This window comes from Notamacropus eugenii, chromosome 1, assembly GCF_028372415.1.
Source record: "Notamacropus eugenii isolate mMacEug1 chromosome 1, mMacEug1.pri_v2, whole genome shotgun sequence".
Classification (NCBI taxonomy): domain Eukaryota; kingdom Metazoa; phylum Chordata; class Mammalia; order Diprotodontia; family Macropodidae; genus Notamacropus; species Notamacropus eugenii.
Window position 1 is genome coordinate 622811454 of NC_092872.1, and position 22135 is coordinate 622833588.

The window sequence follows — 22135 nt, forward strand, 5'->3', positions numbered from 1 at the left end:
TCCTCCGCGGGAGTAGCGTTCATGGTCCACACGCTGACCAATGAGGCTGAAGGGGGGGGGGGGGGTCTATGCTAGTTCGGGCCAACCTTAGGAATTGAAGTTAGAGAACTGAGAAGGGCAAGGCGCACGTTCTTCCTCAGCCTAAAGAGGAAAAACGAGTTCCCCACTATCTAATGCGGTCCCGCTCACATCTCTCCCCCTTCTCCTTTCTCGGGGGCCTGCGCCGTACGACCCGCCCCCGAGCATGGGAGCCACGTGATGCCGGAAGTGGGCGGGGTAGGGGGAACTTCCGGTAGCTCCTCAGTGACTGCTGGCGGCTGTGGACCTGCGGGTACCGGCCCCGCTGAGGAGGCTGAAGCGGAGGGAGAAGTAGGACGCGGCGGGTCCGCTCCGCTCCTCCTCTCCCCACCGTGCCCCAGCCCAGCCTCCCCCTCCCGGTTCAAGATGAACTATATGCCCGGTACCGCCAGCCTCATCGAGGACATTGACAGTGAGTGGCCGCCGGGCCAGTCCCCCTTCCCTCGTCGGTCCGCCTCCTCCCTCGGGCTCGGGTAGGGCATGGGCCGAGGCCGGGACGCGTCTCCAGGCCGTAGCCCCGGCCCTCGGGCTGCGGTCCGCGAGCGGCCGAGGCCTCCCTCTGACCGCAGATCGCCTGGGGGGGAGTTAGGCGTTCCGGAGTCACGCGGGGTTTCTTTTTTGCCCTTTTGTCTGAAGAAGGCAATGGAGGTCATTCAGAGACTCCGACACCGCTTTTCGACCTGAGTACTCCCCACAAATTCATTAAGTGCCTGCGATTTGCGAGGCTTTTGTCCCCAGAAGCTTGGCCCAGGTGGGGAAGTCTTTAGGCCATGGCAACTCTGGAAGACCCTTTACTAAACCCCTGGAGGATGGGATTACGATCTGTCCGGGGGAAAGGTTGGCCTCGCTGATAAAAAGAAATAGCGAGGTGCGTGCCCGGCAGCGGGGAGGCGAGTGGTCCCAGAGCTCAAGAAATTGGGTGCAACAGTGAGGGGACGCAGTAAGTGCCTGAAACAGGGCGTCCGATAGTGTTCAAGGAAAGTGAGGCCCACCGTTCTCGAAGCTGTGGCAGAGACTTGTTATCTTCCTGCCCGACCCCTCCACCCCAATTCAGCAGACATTTAAGTGCCACTGTTCAAGGGTCCGAGGACACGAAGACCAAAATAAAAAAAACACACACACCCCTTTTGGAGTTCATATTCTACCAAGGAGATGTGTATACACCTAAGTATAAAGTATACGTGCCAGATTTTATCTTAGCCCAAATAGACCCTAGAGACAGCAAAGCAATTTCAAGAGGGAGAAGGAGGAGGAAAGGTCTGGAATAGGAGGTGGTACTTGAACTATGTGATCTCTTATATAAAGGCACAGTGGCAGGAGGGAGTATGTTGTGTAAGAGAAACAGCTTTAGGACCAGTTTGAATGGAATAGAGTCCGTGAAAAAAAAATAGTGTATCGGGAAATGTCTTAAAAACCAGATCATGGGGGTCCTTAAATGTCAAGTTGAGGAGTCTGTATTTTATGCTAAAGGCCATTAGGGAGGCATTCAAATGTTTTGTTGAGGGGTGGAGTGTAATATGTTCAGAGCTATGCTTCTGGCATATCAATTTGGCAGCTATATTGGAGGATAATTGGAAAAAGAACAAATTGGGCCAATTAGGCTATCCAGATAGTCTGTCTGCACAAAGTAGTGGCTGTGTAAAATGAGAGAAATAGAGGTAGAATCCCTTCACACTATTATTTTATACATACATATTTTCTCTTTCACTGACAAATTCCTGGAAAAAACCGTCTGTGCTATTTGCCTCCTTTTTTCCTCACTTTTTAACCCCTTTGCAGTTTAGCTTCCTACCTCATTACTCCTTCGATTCTGTCCTCTACAAAGATACCAGTGATCTCTTAATTGCCAAATCTAGTCCTGATCCTTTTTGACATACCATTCCCTCCTTTTGGTTTTCATGACACTGCTCTCTATTTGTTCTCCTACCTGCCTGTCAACTTTGTCTGTTTTGCTGTATCACCATCCATATCCTGCCCTCTGATAGAATATATCCTGGACCCTCTAGATAGACTTTTAGTATTCTCATCAGCTTTTCAGTGGATTCAGTTCTCTATGCAGATGTCTCACAGATCTATATATACATCCCTAGTTTTTCTTTTGAGCTCCGATCCTGCATCACCAGCTGTCTCTTAGACATTTCCAACTGGATATCCCTTAGGCATCTCAAATTCAATATGTCCAAAATTGAACTCATTATCTTGTCTTCCCATTTCTATCAAGGACACCACTATCCTTCCCATGACCTAAATTTTCAACCACTGAATCATCCTCAACTCCTAACTTTCCCTCATTTTCAAGTCTTTATCAATTCTACTTCTGTCTCATCTCTCACAATTACCACCCTGATTCAGGCTCACATCACCTTTCATCTAGACTATAGCCATCTAATTAGTCTTTTATCTCTGATCTCTCCATCCTCCACATAGCTGCCAGACTGATATTCCTAAAATACAGATCTTACTCTGTTAGTCCACTGCTCAAGAAGTTTCAGTGGCTCAGTATTGCTTCTGACTGCCTTTTCAGTTCTTCACAATTTGGCTCCATCTTTTCTTTCCAGACTTAATAAATGTTACCTCCATCATGTGCAGCGTGTTCTAGCCAGACTGACCTACTGACCTTTTCTCATATGCTACAGTCCATTTCCTGCCTCTTTGCTTGTTCCCTGTGCCTAGAATGCACTCCCTCAAAATCCCTAGCCTCCACAGCTCTGTTCAAGTGCATCCACGAAGCTTTTCTTGATTGCCTGCAGCTTCTAGTGCTGCCCACTGCCCCCCTTTTGTGTGTATATATGTATACATATATACACCTACACACACATTCTGTGTATGTGTGTACATCGTTCTGTTTTGGACATATTTGCTTTGAGATAGAAGGAACATGGTCAAGGGCAGAACTCTGAAGGATGTCCACATTTGGTCGACAAAGGGAAAGCCAGCAAAGAAGACCAAGAGCACAGAGACCAGAAGAAAACTAGCGGAGGAGAGAGTGTCCAGGACCACCTTGTGGTCCATGGTGACAGAGGTCAAGTAGTAAACTTGAGGAAAAACCATTGGATTGAGCAAATAGGCACTTTAGATTGTAAGCTACCCCCAAATGGAGTTAGTACACTAGGCCCAGAGAAGAGAGTCCAGTGAAATTAGGTTTGATAATAGGAAGAAAATTTGAAAACTGCATTAAAAACATACAACAGAGGGTAGGAATAAGGAAACCATCTTCCATTGCATTTGAGGCTAGTTGCTTGAAAAAATTCTGGTAGGGTTTAATAATAGCTAATCCTTAATGAGTTTTTCAAAAGAAGTGCAGGAAACCTTTAAAAAAAGTTAAGATAGCTTGGTGTGCTAGAAAAGACGCTGGATTTGGAAGCAGTACTTGGTTATGTATGTGACCTTAGGCAAATCACCTGAAAGAACTGAAAGTCAGCTCTCCCTTATCTATCACATAGGGTTAATAAAACTTGAACTCATTTGACTGAACAACCTTAGAATGAGATCAAATGAGAGCATGGATATAATTCATATATAAAAATAAAATGTTAAATGTCATAATTTTCTGAAACTGATAAATGGTTTCAGGTACAATGGAGGATAGTTTTTTTTTTTCCACATGCCTACATTGTTGCTTTTTAAAGGCTTTATAGACCCTGAATCACTTCTAATGCCTGCTTCACAATTAAGCCTTCCTTTTCTGTTGTTTTAAAATGGTTTCATCATTAACTATTGAGTTCTCTTTTTTGTCCTTGTTTTTGCTTAATACAGTGTTTTTCTAAGTCAGGCTAATTATAGTGTCATTTCTCCTTATGCTTTACTTTCACTTTCACTTTCACTTTTTAATCAGAGTTGTTCTCATTACCTGTCTGTAATTAGACTTAATTCTAAACAGGCGTAGCTGCTGTCAGAGTTTATGTATTTCAGATGGTATGTCATTAACCAACCTTAAAGTTCACTATTTTATGTTGCCCAAGGGCCATTTTAAAAAAAAAAATACACATTTTGGAATGATAATGTAAATGTGTAGAAAGCACATTTAGAAATCATGTAGTGAAACCACCTCATTTTACAGATGAGGAAACTGAAACCCCATCATTGTGAAATTCAACCTTTAGCCATGATGTTAAGATACCAATTTCACCCTTTTTTGTTGTTGTTCATTCGTATCCAAATCTTCATGACCTCATGGACCATACATAGTACATACAGTACTGTCCATAGGATTTTCTGGCAAAGATACTGGAGTGATTTGCCATTTCTTTCTCCAGTGTTTTAAGGCAAATAGACTCACCCAGGGTCACATAGCTGTTAAGTGTCAGAGGAGGGCTTTGAACTCAGGTCTTCCTGACTCCAGGCCCAGTGTTCTATCCATTGAGCCACCTACCTGCCTCTTTTCCCCTTTTACTGTCACATATTTACAAAGACCAGAGATTATATAATGGGAAGTGAAGGTAATGTAAGAAAAAACCATTAAGAAAAATTTTAATGATCAATGATTAGCTGAAACCTTTCTCCTTCCTCATAGCTCTTGAAGGACATATTTTTATAGAAAGAGGTTCTGAATTGTTACAATAAGCATTTTGAGTGAGGAATAGAAAAGCATTTTAGAATTGAAAGGACTTTTGAGTTACTCAGTTCAGCACCCTTCTTTTATAAATAAAAAAGCTTGAGGCACAGAGAAGTTAATTGATTTTCGTAAGGACACTGTAAGTTTGTAGGAGAGCCAAAACTAGATCCTAAATCCCCTGACTGCCAATATGGCATTTTTCCTACTAAATTATTTTGCTTTGATACTATTGATAGTTTATAATGCTTACATCCTGACTGGATTTCTTAGTTGAACTTAACCTTGAAAAAGTGAGGAAGTGGCCCATTTTAGAGCTTGCTTAGGGTGTCCGAAGAACTTTCCCCAACTTATGTGCTATTGTACCACTACTGTGGAACTATTGGTCATCATTTTTAAAAATCCTCTTTTTCAGAGAAACACTTGGTGCTCCTTCGAGATGGTAGGACCCTTATAGGCTATTTGCGAAGCATTGATCAATTTGGTATGTATTAGTCAGGATCTTGAACTTAAATTTCCCATAGTTTTTCTCCTTGATTGTGTTTTTCAACCCTTTCCACTATTTCCTTTTTATGAGTTACTTTTTATTTTATAAATATTTATAAATATTCTTATATTCTTTGCTCTCCCCTAACTGAAACATTGTTTTAAGTCAGCAGTTTGTGCATTGTTCTTCTTTAAATGTGCCTAGGTTTTAAAAAAAACTGTATGTATCTGTCTCTATATATGGAGACACACAAGCTGGATTATCAAAATTCATTTTCACCAAGTTCTGGGTTTTTCTTTCCCCATTAGGTGGAGCTAAATACCAGTGGAAAGCTCTACACCAAAGTTAAGGCTATTCATTAGCATGTAGATAACTGTTATAATAACTACCCAAGCAGCAGCTGCACTGGAAGAAGTTACTCACTGATGTAGGTCTTTGTTTCACAACAGCAAGGGTTGAGGGCTATTTGAAGAATTTTTGTTCAGGGACCCCACATTTGTACTTAGGATACCGTGTATGTGTACGTATCATTTATTAAATTTCTACTACAGAACTGCAACAATAAGCACTCAATAGAGTTCATAGAGTTTGATGTCTGGAATGTTATTACAAAGTATTCTGTTTAGGAAACTTTTTTTTTTCAGACAATAAGAATTTATCAAGCTCTGTATAGATTACTATGTTTGTGTTAGGAAGGTAAAATTTAGATAAATTCCTGGCCTCCGTGGAGTTCCCAGCCAGAAAGGGGATGAGATGCACAGATGGCTATGACACACAATCACTTAAGTGCATCAGAAGGTTTAAAAAAACAAGCTGCTAGAGAAGACCTGAAGAGGAAGATTATTATCTACCAGGGAAGTAAAGAAAGTATTTTGGAAGAGGCCGCCTTTGATTAGGGCTGTCAGAGGTTAGGTTAGGAATTTAGCAGGGGAAGGGGAAGATGGACATGAGGGAGAAGAGAAGCTTGGAAAGACTGATGAATTTGAAGTCAGATGACTTCAGTTCATACATTGGCACTGCTACCTGTGTGACTGACCGTGAGCTTCACCTCTCTCTTCCAAAGTTTCCTTATATAAGATGAAGGGGCTGTACGACTTGATGCCTAGACTCCCTCCAGATGACATTGCTTGTCTCTACATCTTTCCAGCACAGTCTATGCTTTCTTTCATATTCCCACCCACTCACTGTTCCTGGTGGGGGAGTCGTAATTCTCCTTGTTCACCAGCACCATTTCGACTTTCCCTCTACCACCTTCACTAACCAACTTCTCTAAGGTTCACACTGTCTAGATTTTTGTCAACCAAAAGATGGCTTTTGACGTTCAAGACATTCTCCTTTTTTCTTACCAGACATTCCTCCTTCCTTCAAGTTCAGCACCTGACTTTAACTCCTCTCCTTCCCTCATACTAGGATACTTTAGTATACCTATTGATGTTTCCTAAAGGAATTCACCTAAGTGAGTGATCTAAGTCCACTCCAGATTTGATATCTGATTTCACCTAGGCCCTTCCTGCAGCCATGCAAATGTTCCATTCTTCCTTAGTTAATTCACTGTCCCAATCTTCACAGCCCTGTTCCAAGTCTCCTCAAGATTTCACCTTTCTTCGCCTTCTCAGCAGAGAACCTTACCTCATACTTCATTGGAATAATAGAGGCATTGGCTGAAAAGTCTCCTTTTTTTCCTGCTCATCTAACTGTATTCAGACTGCTTCCCTTACCATGTCCTCCCTCACCACCAGGAAAAGCGACCCTTCTTGCTAAAACTAATCACTTCAGAATCCGACTTGATTCCATCCCTTCCCATCTTCTCCAGCAAATTGCCTCTACTATCATCCTCATTTTCTCTTAATCTCTCCACGTCTACTGGCTCCTTTCCTGTTGCGGTCAAAATGCACATGTCTCCCCTGTTCTTAAAAAACCCTCACTTGATCCAACCATCCCCCCTGGTGCTAGTCCTTTTATATCTCCTTTCCTTCATAGCTAATATCCTTGTGAAAGCTGTCTATGGTAAGTGCCTCCCGTTCTCTTGTCTGACTTTCCTAATCCCTTTGCAATCTGTTTTCTGACCTTATCATTCAACTGAAATTGCTTTCCCCAAAGTTACCAAGGTTCTCTTAATTGCCAAATCTAATGGCTTTTTCTCAGTACTCATCCTTCTTAACATCTTTGATGGCACACTACGATGACTTCTTCCTTGATGCTCTCTTCACCTAGGTTTTCTTTACTGTTTCATCTATGTCACAACCACTAACACTGAGTGTCCCTCAAGCCTCTGCCACGTGCCCTTTTCTCCCTGTAACTATCTCACTTGATGATTTTATTACTCTCTCTGTGCAGATATACATAGCCAGGCCTGTCTCTCTTCTGAGTCACAGTCTTGTATTACCAACTGCCTTTTGGACTTCTCAAACTCAACATATCTAAACTAGAATTCATTCTTTTTTTCCCCAAACTTTCTTCTCATCCAGATTTCCTAATTTCTGTCCAACCCCCTGTCAATCACATCCTACAACCTCAGTGTCATGTTCAGCTCCTCACTGTTGCCTACCCCATATGTCCAATGTGTCCATTGTCAAATCTTGTTATTTCTTCCTTCACAAGATCTCTCATATAAGTCCCTATCTCTACTCACGCAACTACAACCCTAGCTTAGGTCCTCATAACCTTTTGCCCACACTATTGTTATGGTCATCTCATTGGTCTCCTTGCCTCAGTTTTCTCTCTCATCCAATCCATTTTCCACTCAACTTCCAAGGTAGTTCTTCTAAATTGTGGATCTAACCATGTTACCTGCCTCCTTGTTAAGCTCCATTTGCTCTCTGTTACCTCCAGGATCAAATATTAACTCCTCTGCTTGCCATTGAAAGCTCATCACCTGGCTCCTTCCTACGTTACTGGTCTTGTATTTGACTCTCTTCCACACATTCTGTGATCCCTCTGTACTGGCCTACCTGCAGTTCTTTATCTCCTATCCCCATGCCTTTGACACTCTGTCCCCCTTAGTCGCCCTCACTTCCTTCAAGACTAAGCTCAAATTCCACCTTCAGGAGGAAAGGGGAAAGGAGTAAGTGTATAGTGCCTACTGTGTTCTAGGCATTGTGCTCAGTGCTTTAAAATATTGTCATTCGATCCTTGCAGCAAACCTGGGGGGTAGATGCTGTTATTATCCCAGTTTTGAAGAAATTGAGGCAGTTGAAAAGGCAGAGCTTAAGTGATTTGAATGGGGTCACGCAGCCAGCTAAATGCCTAAGGCCACATTTGAATTCAGGTTTCCCTGACTCCAGGCCCAGTGCTCTATTCACTGTGCCATCAGCTTCCTCAGGAAGCCTACAGTCTCCCCAGCTATTAGTGCCTTCCTCTCTCAGATTATCTTCCATCTGCTCTGTATATATCTTGCATGGACCTGTGGTCTTCCCCATTAAGATGTAAGCTCTTGAAGAGCAGAAACTCTTTTTTGCCTTTCCTGTTTTCACACTGCTTACCTGGGGCATAGTAGTGCTTATTGACTAACTGACTGAAATATCCCTTCCAAACCCAAATCTTTAATTCTGTGGCAATCCAGACACAGAGAGTAGCTGGGTTGTGAGATCCCACAGAACTCAGTTTGGATGTGCTGAAGAATTTTCCAACTTGGAGCATAAGGTACATGGAGGACAGGAATATGAGATAAGGCACGTTTATTGTATCTCAAAGTCCTCTGATGTCAGAGACCTAGTATTTTTTTTCTGAGTAGTTTGATAAACTTTACCGTTACGAATTAAACGTTGTGAAACGAAATGAACCGGATAACACCTAATAGTGAAAAGAAGGTAAATTTTTTAGTTGGTAAGCCGTGTGTTAGACACTTTGATGATGATAGTGAGATGCAGTGAATAATCAAAGGTTTGGCACAGATCCTATGGTGTCACCTATTGGTGACAGCATGACCCTTTGCCTTGTCAGAATTATAAGTTATGAAATAAGGTTGAATTAACCTCATTGAGTACAAAAATAAACTGAATAGGAAACTACCTCTAAAAACCTCATCAGTGGGGATACAGACATGAAAAAAAAGGCAGTCCCAGCACTCATAGAGCTTCCTAATGAAGGAAGACTTAGGAAAGAAGACTTCTGTACTGAGCCCCCTCCTTGAATGGAGGTTGAGGAATTCATAGCTCATGGTTCCTGTCAGTGCCAGAGGGTAGTAAGGAAATAGGAATATTAAGGCTGGTTCAATCCTTCAGGACGATGAAGTTTCCCAGCTGTGAGGTTCCTGGGAGCATGAAGGGAAAGAAGTCCCAAAGGAGTGCAGTTGGATGGGAAATAAGGATCTAATCATAAAAACCCACAATTGTTAATATAAGTTACTAATGTGAGGAAATTATGTAAACACTATAGTTTGATGAATTTTAGTTTGATTAAGTAAACCTTAATTAAACACTTGTTATGGTAGAAACTGGGGATACAAAGACAAAAATGAAGTAGTGCCCACCTTCAAGGAATTGACATCCTATTGGAGAGGTGCATATATTTTCCTACCGCCCTTGGCTCTGTCTTCCCAAGAACTAAGGGCATGCCCTCGTTTGGGTTGACAGGGTATTCTCTTAATCTAAGCGTTGTAGGATCTCTTCCTCAAATTGGTTGTCTTCTATTCAAGGGAGACTTATTAGGCCTTGGAGACCAGGAGCTTAATTCCTTATTTTTATAACCCAACCAAAGCCTTAATATGATATGCTTCCACAGGGTACACCTGAAAATACCATCTTTATGTGAATCTCTTCTAATTTAAACAGAGGCTTATCTCAGAATATGTGTAATAAATGGGCTTTACTCACTTGTACTCAGGAACTTAAAACTAAATCTCTCTCTCTCCCCCCTGACATGCTTGCAGCTAATTTAGTGTTACACCAGACTGTGGAACGCATTCATGTGGGCAAAAAATATGGCGATATTCCTCGAGGGATTTTTGTTGTCCGAGGAGAAAATGTAGTCCTCCTTGGAGAAATAGTAAGTAAAGAGCTGTGGATGAGCCAGGTGCTCATGCTAGTTGAGTTCCATGTCTTTCCAGTAATGTATAAATATTTTCATCTTCACTTCATTGATCTACTCACTTAGAACTAGGGAATTGTTTGGTAGAGGCACCCCAGTACAGTGAAAAGAGCACTGTATTGGAGTCAGAGGACCTGGTTCAGTTCATGGCTGAGTGTGACCTTGGCCAAGGCAGCTGCCTCTTTGGGCCTCCGTCCAGGGGTACTCTATAGAATAGTGGCATTGGATTCAGCAACCTACAGTCTCTTCCAGGCTGCTATGTTGTGATTCTAAAGTAGTTGTTGATGTTGACAAGATAATTGCATTTAACTTTTGTTTTTAAACATGTTGTTATTGTTTAGTCATGTCCAGCTTTTCATGACCCCACTTGGAGTTTTCTTGTCAAGGATACTGGAGTAGTTTGCTGTTTCCTTCTCCAGTTTATGTTACACATGGGGAAACTGAGGCAAACAGGGTTAAGTGACTTGCCCACAGCCATACGGTTAGTAAGGTTCTGAGACTGAATTTGAACTCATGTCTTCCTGACTCCAGGCCTGGTGCTCTATCCACTGCACTGCCCAGGTGCCCCTTTTAAATCTAGGCCTTCTTGTTAAACAGCACTGTACCTGACCTGTCATGAATACTGTCGTATGGTAGAAGTAAATGCAGTAAACCTGCTAAAACAGACACTGAGAATTCTTTCTCTGGGTGTATGGAGAGATAGAATGAGCCTAGAACAAAAAAGTACAAAATGGAATTTCAACTGCTTGAACTTATTATCTGTGTGCTGCAGAAGACTTTTAATAATGCTGTACCAAGAGAAACAAAGATTAAGAATGATGTCATGTTATTGTGGGGTAACTTTTGCTTGAAGACTTTGTGTAATAGTCCCAAAGAGAATTAAGGACACATGCAGAATTATGAAGATTTTATAAATGATCATGAACTTAAACAATCACTAAATAATTCTTTGAGGGTACTTCCAGCACTTGGTCTTAAATAATGTGGCATACATAGCCTTTTGATTGTAAGAAAGCAACAGCAACATGAATGTATCGATTAAATAAATATTTTGGACAGGTCAAGTATAGAGCCAGGAACATGATTATTCCCATCTAGCTGCTCTAGATGGTAACCAAAGGAGAAACTATACCGCGGAGAAGGGCTGCCGGTCACATCAGCCATACTTGTGTACTGGGATAGCAGAAATGTTTTTAGATATGAGTGAGAATAGATATTTTGATATCTTCTTACTTTTATCCCTGAGATGAGATCACTTATGGAATTAGCTTCTGCTGTCATACTATCTTTCCATATTTCAAGTGACATTTCCACCTTTGATACATATACCACCACCCTAAGTATCTTGAAACACTGGAATTAGTATCTGGTTGTTGTGCTCAATCTCCAGAGTAGCTGTGTATGTGCCCCCTCCCTTTCTGAAATTACAAATTTACTAACAGAAAGATATGTTTAGTGAGAGGCTAAACTGACCCCAAAAAGATTGTCTGGGTGGTCTGTTAAGGGATTATTACCTTGTTGAGTATTGTCACCAGACTATGAAAAGAATTACATTTTGGAAGTGTCAGCCAAATTTATTTACACATGTTGATCTTTGTAAATGTGTTTACTTCATAGCTTCCAAAGCCCTTCAAATTTAGAAGAAAAAAGATTATGTGCCTTTTGCATACATGAGGCAGTTTTACTTTTTCTTCTATGTCCTAATAAGTAATTTATCAGTTCTTTCGTGAGAAAATATATGAAGGCATCTCAGATAGAAATGGACAGAAGAGGAGAAATTTTGTTAACACATATTAACTTAAATTTCCTTAGGAAAACGTAATATATAGGTTTGAGAAGGGATAATTTAGAATCTAGCCTAACCTAATTATACCCTCTGAAAACCTCAAACCATTAAGGGAGTTTGGGATATTCAGCCATAGATTAGGAATACATCCAAAACCAAAGCTATAATCTTCTTCCCAGATGCACAAAGGGGCAAAATCTTATACTTTTTTTTTAAAAGCCCATTAATGTTAATTAACACGCTGTATTAAGATACTTAATATATGAGAAATTTGGCTGAATGGATAAAGTGACTTGAACTGAAAGATTTACTAAAATCTACTCTCAGTAGCTTTTTATTTTAAAAAATCATATAAGTCTCTGACAAATGGGACTATAAAGAATAAAAGAAGATAAATGTATATGTTCACTCAAAGCATTTGGGTTTCAAGGAAGATGTCCTGTGTAAAGCACAAACCAAAAGATCTTCCAAATGATTCCGTCCCAAGATGATGTTTTGCCAGTAGCCCAAGAACACTGCTCATCCTGGGCAAAATGAACAGCGGTTGTAGAAAAAGAGATGAGTCACCACACCTAATGCCTGGTCACTGAACTAGTCCAAGGGAGGGAAGGGAGGAGGTGGGGCTACATTATATTTGGGATGAGAGAAAGCAAGGTGCTATCTCTTATCCCAAACTACTCACTGCCACAAAAGCACGTATCTTTTAAGACCAGTCCTCTTCCAGTGATGTTTTGTAGCTACAAAAACTATTCTCAGAATGATTAAAATTACAAAAGACCTATAATAGGACAGTACAAAGGTGTGCATACTTAGGTGTAAGTAGACTTCTGCTTAGAACGTGTTCTAGAAATTATTGAGGAAATAGATGACCAGAAAAAATGGTGGTCATGAGCAGAAACGTAAGACAACAGATAATCAGCTCAAGTGGTACCTTGGAGATAATAAAAGCATAGCAGGAAAACTCATAGTGTGTCCCATAGATGTTCTATGGAAGAAGTTATGGGAAAACATGAACATATCACATGCTGTGAGAAGATGAGGGAAGGGGTTATCATCTTCACTGTTACACAGCATGCCCAGATCAGTGAAATCTTGTTGTCTGCCCAGGAGTGAACATATATAGTTGTTGTTTTTTTGTTTTGTTTTTGATGTTTTTGGAATCTTATAATATTGGCTTCTTTCTCTTTCTTTAAATAATTTATCTGTCCTCTGAGGGGGCAGCTTTCTGCCCCCCCACTCCTACCCCCTTACACCCATACTTAGCAGAGTACAGCCTGAGTTATTTATTCAACCTACTCTCATCTTTTTTCTCTTTCAAATTATGTTTAACACCTTTGTTTTCTAGGACCTAGAGAAGGAAAGTGACACTCCCCTCCAGCAAGTGTCTATTGAGGAAATCCTGGAAGAGCAAAGAGTGGAACAGCAGACTAAGCAGGAAGCTGAGAAGCTGAAAGTTCAAGCTCTCAAGGAAAGGGGCCTCTCTATTCCCCGAGCAGATACTCTGGACGAGTATTAGATGTTCTGTTCTGAATCTTCCTCTCCTAGGAGCAGAATTTGTCACTGGAGTTTGTGACACAATCGTTACTCTTTACTAGAGTTTTGGAAAATGGTTTTATTTTGGATTTTCAGTTTCACAATTGTGCCATGAAGAAATCGTGTGGCCTTATTTTTTTCTTAACAGAATCATTGTATCAAGGGGCATGGACTTTTTCACACATGGCTGTGAAGCCAGCAGATTACTTCCACTAGGCTTTATAGGGGAACTTATTCACTTGTAAATAAAATATGAATCTCAAAACCATCAACTTATTCCCCACATCGAAATCCACTTCTTTGTCCAGGCATTAGATTAAGGAGCATAAGTATTTCTACAAATTATGTGTGGCTCACTTAAGGCATAGTACCCAGAACAGCTGTATTTTAATTTGAAGGGGGGAAGCTTGAGTGAGGGGAGTTTTCCCAAAAACTTGTCATAATAGACATAGATGTCACACATTCAAGCACGCATACCCAACTGCCAGGGTCTGCTGTTCTGTTTCTTTGAACAGTTTTCTTATTCCATTATGAGACAGCAGCAGCAGTAGAGTGTCCTTGTACCAGCTGTTTCCCCCTTTTCCTTCTGTTAGGAACAACTAGCTACTGGCCTACTTCCACCAGAAATGTGTTTTTTAATTGACATCTTTTGATTTTTCACCACCTTTCTCAAACTATCCTTTTCCCTACCCAGAAGTTTAAAAGGGTAGAAAGTTGAGAGGGGAGACAGTTCTCTAAAGCTAAACCACATCTTTGCAAAGTCTAACAGTATTTTAATTGTTCTACACCCATAATTGCCTCACTCTTGTGAATAAGACAGATGCATTTTCTGATCTCTTCTTGGGATCAAACATAATAGTTTTCAGTTTGTGATACTGGGTTTCAGGTTTTAGTGCTGTTGAGGTTTCCAGAGGCAACAGAGAATGGAGGGCTAGGCTAGGTTAAGGGTAACAGAGATTTGGGCATAGCTATAATGAAAAGCTTATAGCCACAGGTGACCACCAGCTCAAGTGGGAAGGTTCCAGGGGGTTCCCAGAGTCTCTGTGCTGTTAGTGCTTTGGATTTACATTGTAATGATTTGTAAGTTTTCCCTGGTTTTGCTTCTCCCCGTGCTTCTCTTCGTTCTTCATATTTGTCACTACTTAGGGTATGGTATTTTTTATGTACCACAATTTGTTTATCAGTTCCCCCTTGATGAACGCTCACTTTCTTTCCAATTTATTTTTACAAATAGTGCTCCTATGAATATTTTGAAGAATATCCTTTCTATATTTTACCTCCTTGCATTATATAAGCCTAGTATATGCCTGGGTCGAAGGACATTCAGCACAGCTGTTTGAACCTGAATTTTCATATACAATGTTTTTCTTTTCTCCCCTCTTTTTCTCTCCCTACCTCCCCTGCAAGAAATACAATAAGCAGTTTGCTGTAGTGGATGGGGAACTGACCCGGAAGTCAAAGGAGACATAGCTTCAGCTAATTCTTTCTGATGCTATTTGACCCTGAGAAAGTCAGTACTCTACAAAATTTGAATATTTTAAGTTGCAGAGAAGGAACCAATGTCTGGATTGGTAGAGGAAATTACCAGGAACTTCCTATACCCTGATGAAATCACAGATTCTGTGGGTGTGTTTGCCTGTGTTTTCTCTGCATTGAAGTTGAGGTAGAAGCATAAACCCCCATGCTTTAAGATAATGTAGATGAAATCTCATTTCAGAGTCTTCCTGTGACTTCCAGTTTTATGTAATGAGGTTTTTTGCATGTCAGCCAATGACCGATGAAATCACAGGTCTGGTCAAAAACAAAAGCTAATAACCTGTGTGGATTGTCAAGTTCTTACCCATTTAGAAGTTTGTTCAACAACAAATCTAAGTATTTGTGTAAGAGATTGTGGATACAATGGTGGTGGGGTGGCGCAGCAGGGAGATGGGGCATGTATACAAGTGTGATCAAAACAAAGATACAAGCAAGGCACACTGAAAATCTGAAGAAGCAGCGGGGCAGCCGCTCAGATGATGTTCAGCAAGTCTCTTAACCTCTCAAGGAGACATTTGTACTGGAACAGGTGTCAGCATTCAAGTGCTGCTGAACCAGGTTAAAATCTGATGAGGAAATATTTAACAAAAATACAATAGAATGTAATACTACATTTTAAAGCAACATGTAAGGATCCTTATATATGAATTAGTGGTCCCCAATTTCTGTTTGAATTTGATATTGCTAAACTAGATTTCTAAAGTTCCTTTCAGCTCTAAATTCCATGTTCCTATGACTTTTAAGTAAGTCGTGGAGGGTGATGTTGGAGACTTCTGTGTGTATCAGGTAGCATCATAATACAATTGAATGAGTACTCAATTTGGAGTCCCAGAATTTGAAAGTTGGGGCATCAACAGCCACATAGTCCCTCCTATATTCAAAAGAATCCCCATTATAAACATACCTAACAAGTGGTCCAGCCTGTGTTTGAAGACATGCCAGGGGGGAGAACCCACCACCACTATTTCATCCTATTTCACTTTTAGGTAGATGTTACTATTACCTTGTTTAAAATACAGCTCTGCTTCTGACTACTTATGTGACCTTGGGCAAGCCTCAACCTTTCAGCCTCAGTTTCCCCATCTGTTAAATGAAGTTTAGACTAATTGGCCTCTAAGAACCTTTCCATATCTATAAAGACAAACTAGGATCTTCAACAAGCAAAAAGATTTCAAGAAGCCTAAATGGATAAAATAGCTCTTAGGAGTGGAAAAACATTATAATAGAACAAGATCGAGAAATAACTAGTCTAGTTTTGCTTGAAGTGTATCAGGTAAGTTAGAATGTCACATGTGTTACTGCCCCCCAAATACCTAAACTTCCCAACTCCTCAATCTCAACTCTCAAGACCTATTTCTCCATTCCACCTCAGTTATCTATAGGGAGGGTCAGACCTGAGCATCAAACCTGTGTTCCACTTTAACAGTCTGTCTCCTACCATAGCCTCTAATTCCTCCACCACTTAACTCAGGCTGTGGTCCCTGTTCTGCTTAACTTCCTTCTCAATCTCAACCTTCAAGTAAACATTTTAACTTTACTCATTCTGTGTTTTCAAATTCCTTGTCTCCTTGTCCTATTGACATGTTACTAAACCTCAACCCTGTACTTCTACCTCCTCTGCATCTATTCCCTCAGTGAACATACCTAAAGAAATTCATACAGCTGAGTGATCTGGACCCACGACAAATTTATGTTATCTAATCTTAATTAGGTCCTCAGAGTGGCACGACAATCTTTATACTTCTCCCTAACCTATTCTCTGTTGTACTTCCTAAAGTATCTGTGCCAAACTTTTTCCGTCAGTCAATCAATAAACTATCACCCAGCACTATGCTAAATCCTAGGATCTTTTCTCCTCCAGCCTCCCAGAGTACCAGCCCTGGATGAGGAGGTGTCCCTCCTCATCAGTAAAGGCCAGCCTCACTGCACGTATCTTTGATCTCATCCCCTCCTGTCTTGCCCCTGCTTCTTGCCCCAGCTTCTCTCATCTGTTGGTTCCTTCCCTACTGCCCCGTCCTAGAAAGCCAATCCCTCACTAGATTCCACCATTGTTGCTAGCTATTATCCTGTATCTTTGCTTCCCTTTTCAGTTAAGTTGTTCGAGAAAGCCATCTGTCTATACTTCAGTGCCACTATTTCCTCTCCTCTCTCTATATCTTCTACCATCTGGCTTCTAACCTCATTACCCAACTAAAACTGCTCTTTCCAAAAATACTAATAATCTCTTCATTGCTCAATCTAATAATAAGTTTCTTAATACTCATCCTTGATCTTTGCAGCATTAGACACCAATAAACACCCTCTCCCCCTGGATACTCTCTCCTCTCATTTTTTGTTGAGTATTGTGTCCTAGAGGCAATAAGGAGCCTCTAGAATTCACTGATGAGAGGAGTGACATAGATGAAGAGAATCACTTTAACAGCCGTATGGCAGATGTCCTAGAGTGGAGAAAGGAGCAACTAGGAGACTATTACAGTAGCCTAGGTCAGTAGTTCTCAAATTGTTTAGAGATTCCCAGGGGTCCCCAAAACCCTTTCAAGGAGTCCATGAGGGTCAAAGCTTTTTATAATAATTTTTAACACATTTTAATTTCTAATATGTTAAATATCTAATACGTTAAAAATTCTTGAAGGGTCCTCAATAATTTTTAAGAGTGTAAAGGGGTCCAGAGGCCAAAAAGTTTGAGAAACAATGCTTTAGTCAAGAGGTAAAGAGGGCTTGAAGGAGTGGCAAGGTGGTGCAATAGATGGACCACCAGCCCTGGAATCAGGAGGATCTGAGTTCAAATGTGGCCTCAGACACTGACTAGCTGTGTGACCCTGGACAAGTCACTTAACCCTGATTGTATCCAAAAAAAGAAAAAGAGGACTTGAACTGGAGTGGATGGCTAGGTAAATTAGAGAGATGGAGAACTCTTGCTAACAATTGGGAAGATTGACAAATGACAACATTTGATCTTTCTGTCCACACACATCACATTTCTCAATTGCATACTTTCACGTTAGCAAATTACATACCTGTTATGTATTCCTTCTTAGAATACCTTGTTTGCCTTAAAAAAAAGGCACATAAATAGGCCTTGGGAGAAAGTTGTTGAACCTAAGTGGAGAATAAGGAAGAATTGCCAAACCGGTAGGAAGAGGACCAGGAGAGCAGCTCTAAAAGGAGGGGCTCAATGGCAATGTCACAGGCCAATAAAAACAAGAAAGGCTGCTAGATTTGGCAGTGGAGGCCCTTTGTGAGTGAGGGAATTCCATAGAGTGGTGAGGAGAGAAACCTGATTGCAGAGAGAATTATACTTGGAATAGTTAGGGAAGAAGAGTCCTGGTAAATGTAGAGGATTTGTTTTGTAATTCTGGAAGCAAAAGGGAGACAAGGGACCCAGTAACAGGTTGAGGAGATGATAAGATCAAAGGAAAGTATTTTTAAATTTTATTTATTTTTAGTTTTCAACATTCACTTCCATAAGATTTTGAGTTCCAATTTTTCTCCTTATCTCCACTCCTCTCCCCACCCCAATATGGTGTATAAATTGACATAGGCTGAAAGTATTTTTTTTTTTGAGGACAAGAGACTTGAGTATGTTCGTACACCACCAGGAAGGAGCCAGTAGAAGGGGAGAAATTGAAGACCTATGAAAGATAGGGATTATTTTTGTTTGTTTTATTTTTATCCATAATTTGTGCGGTTTAATCATTTTCAGTCACGTCTGATTCTTTCTAACTCCATTTGAGGTTTTCTTGGCAAGGATCCTGGAGTAGTTTGCCATTTCTTTCTCTGCCTCATTTTACACATGAAGAAACTGGGACAAACCATTAAGTGACTTGCCCAGGCTCACACAAGCTAGTAAGTTTCTGAGGATGAATTTGAACTCCAGTCTTCTGACTCAAGGCCCAGCACTCTATCCACTGAACCACCTAGCTGCCTCTTCATAATTTAACAAACATTAAATCAAATTAGCATTTCCATAGATATTGTAGAACAGAAGATTGTGGATGAATCGTGAATCTATTGTGTGGAGTTTTCTATTTTTCCGTAGTAACTTCAACCTCAACATGTACCTTTCACAGCTGTCTGGTTCGTCTGAGATTCTTTTTGATCTTTCTTACTATTCTTATCTGGGTTGGTGGGTGGGGGTTGTTAAGGAGAGAAAGGGAGGAACCCATGTCCGTAGCCCCCTCTCTTCCTCCCGGGAATTATCAATAGAACAAGGTCCCAGAGGAGACAGGACCTTGAAACAAAGATGTTGCCCTTTATTATTTAGTACTTGTGTTTGAAGAGGGGATGGGAAGAAGCGTTTGTAATTCTTTATGAATATTATCTCACTTGGTCCTTATGAGAAACCTGCAAAATAGGTGGCATTAACCTCATTTTATAGTTGAGGAAACTGAGGCAAATAGAGGTTAAGTGATTTACCCAGGGTCACACGGCTAGTAATCATTTGAGGCCAGATTTGAACTCAGATTTTCTTTACATTCTTTCTACTGCACCATCTAGCTTCAACAAAGTAGGTGAAATATGCTTCATATCTAGGATGACTTTCAAACTGTTTTCCATTTTCTTTGGAAGAGTGTTTACTGGCTTTTAGTACTGATCAAGACTATGAACACCTAGGGTTAGGATTAGTTCAAAGTGGAAAGAAATTAGGCATGTATTTTATCAAGAGCTCAGATCTTGCAGGACTGAGCATCGGGCCTGAATAATTACAATAGATATTTGTAGCACTAAACCCCTTTACAAAGTGCTCTCCTCCACAGATGAACCAGCCCCAGCTTTCAAGGCCCTTACAAGCCCTGATAAGCAAATACAAAGTATATGAAATAGCTTTGGATGAGTGTGGGAAAGGAGTGGAGCATGGCAGACCAAAGTAGGGATTAGGTAAATCCTTCAGGGATGAGAAGGATTTTAACTTTGACTCTAGGAGTTCTGTCTTAAAATTCTCCTTTGGCTTTGACTGCCTTTACATTGTTATTGTTCAGTCTGGTCCGACTCTTTGTGACTCCATTTGGGGTTTTCTTGGCAGGGACGCTGGAGTGGGTTACCATTGCCTTCTGTGGCTCATTTGACAGATGAGGAAACTGAGGCAAACAGGGTGAAGTGACTTGCCTAGATTCACACAGCTAGGAAGTGTCTGAGGCCAGATTTGAACTCACAAAGATGAGTTTTCCTGACTGCCTCACCTACATGCCCTGCCTTTCCATATCACCAGCTTAATTTAGTGTAGATAAGGCAATTTGCAAAGCTGTGTTTCAGCCCAAAGTATTCATCAGATCTACCCACAGAATCAGGATTTACACCACTCACTAGCAATCCAAAAAATGCTCTATTCAAATACCAAAGCATCATGAAATTAGAGTTCTTAATTTTTATAATAATAAATAATAAATTTATAATAATATAACACATAGTAAAATAATAAATTTATAAGAATAGATGACAGAGTTCCTGTGTCATAACGAATAGACAAAGAGCTAGAAAGACACATTTTCAAGTCTTACTTCTGACAACTCTTGTCTGTGTGACTCTGGACAACGGATTCAACCTCTCAGTGCTCTAAAGTTGCAGAGAAAGTATTGATCTATCCTGGCTAAAGGCATTTCCTCACTCAGGAATTCTTTTTATCATTGACATCACAGATATATTTTCTATATTCTAACATCTATATAGTGCTGTAAGGTTTACAAAATGCTTTATTTCTATAATCTCTTTTGAGTCTCATAAAAAAGACCCAGAGGTAGGTGTTACAATTTGCCCTATTTTACAGAAAAAATTTCCCCCATTTTACAAATGGGGATACTGAGACTGAGAGAGGTGAGATAACTTATTCTGGTATTCTAACCCATTTTCCTGCCTCTAAGTCCATAACTCTATGCTGTATAATTGCTGTCTTTTCATTTCACCTTTGTTTCAAAATAATTATCTCCTTCACCCCTAACTACTAAACTAGCCCTCAGAACAAGAAAGCTGTTCATATAAGCAAAATAAACCAAAACATCAGCCATGTCTGACAATATGTGAAATATTTCACACTCGTCTCCCAACTTATGCAAAGAAAGAAGAGGGAGCATTTTTTCAACTCTTCAAGGCCAAACTTAGTCCTTACAATTATATAGCATTAAGTGAAATGTTTTCTTATTATTTGTTTCCATTGCAATAGCCATTTCCTTGGTTCTGCTTACTTCATCTCTGCATCAGTCTGTATAAGCAATCACAAGCATTTATTAAATATGGACTATGTACCAAGTACTGAGGAAGCAGCTAGGTGGCTCTGTGACCTGGAGTCAGGAAGATCTGAGCTCAACCACAACTCTCAGACACTAGCTAAGTGACCCTGGGCTAGTCACTTAACCTTTGTTTGCCTTGGAGGCAGCTAAGTGGTGCAGTGGATGGAACTTGGAGACTGGAAGACATGAATTCAAATTCAGCCTCAGACACTTAATGGCTGTATCATTTTAGGCAAGTGATTTAATCTCTGTTTGCCTTAATTCACTGAAGAAGGAAATGGCAAACCATTCTAGTATCTTTGCCAAGAAAACTCCATGGACGGTGTTGGTGTGCTATGGTCCACAGGGGTCATGAAGAGTCAGAAATGACTAAACAACAACCAAGTTCTGTGCAAAGAAAAAACAAAATCATTTCCTGCCCAAATGAATTTACAGATTAAAAGGGAGAGACAACATATGCATAAATTGGTATATGCAGATACATACAAGGTAGATGGCAGGGCACCTCAGAAGGGCAGGCACTGGCACCTGGGGAGAGACCAAGAAAGGCCTTCTGCAGAAGGTAGCACTGGACCCAAGTGTTAAAGGACGCACGGAAGCGTGTTCAAAACTTCATTTTTAATACAATGAAAATATTAAGACATAGTATCTCCTTCAACCCCAAACCTTTCCAGACTTTTTACTCTTTTGGAAACTGGTTAGAAGGTCAAGAACAAAAGTGAAGGCCTTCCCTTGGAAAAATGAATTTAAGGTGGTAACCAAATTTGGCTCTAGTAGTGTTAAGGTCATTGCATTCCCTACCTGCTATAGAGACTGGACCATTGACTCCTCTAAAAGTGGGGTTTTCTTTCCCCATCTCTTGAAGAGATTAGAGAATTGATCAGAGGAAGGAGGTCCTTTTGATTACTACA

At 40.6% G+C, this 22135-nt stretch overlaps 1 protein-coding gene across 2 annotated transcripts; it reads left to right on the forward strand.

Moving 5' to 3' along the window:
* Positions 1–8: 8 nt before the first annotated feature.
* Positions 9–13732, forward strand: LSM1 (LSM1 homolog, mRNA degradation associated). 2 transcript variants are annotated; one of them, XM_072635181.1, is made up of 4 exons: positions 9–490; positions 5046–5114; positions 9988–10103; positions 13277–13732. In XM_072635181.1, the coding sequence occupies exons 1-4, from the start codon at positions 259–261 to the stop codon at positions 13445–13447; spliced, it is 588 nt and encodes a 195-aa protein (XP_072491282.1). In that variant the 5' UTR covers positions 9–258; the 3' UTR covers positions 13448–13732. The 2 variants fall into 2 exon arrangements, with proteins under 2 accessions (XP_072491282.1, XP_072491283.1); XM_072635182.1 differs by lacking the exon at positions 5046–5114 and having other exon boundaries at positions 259–490.
* The last annotated feature ends 8403 nt before the right edge of the window (positions 13733–22135 follow it).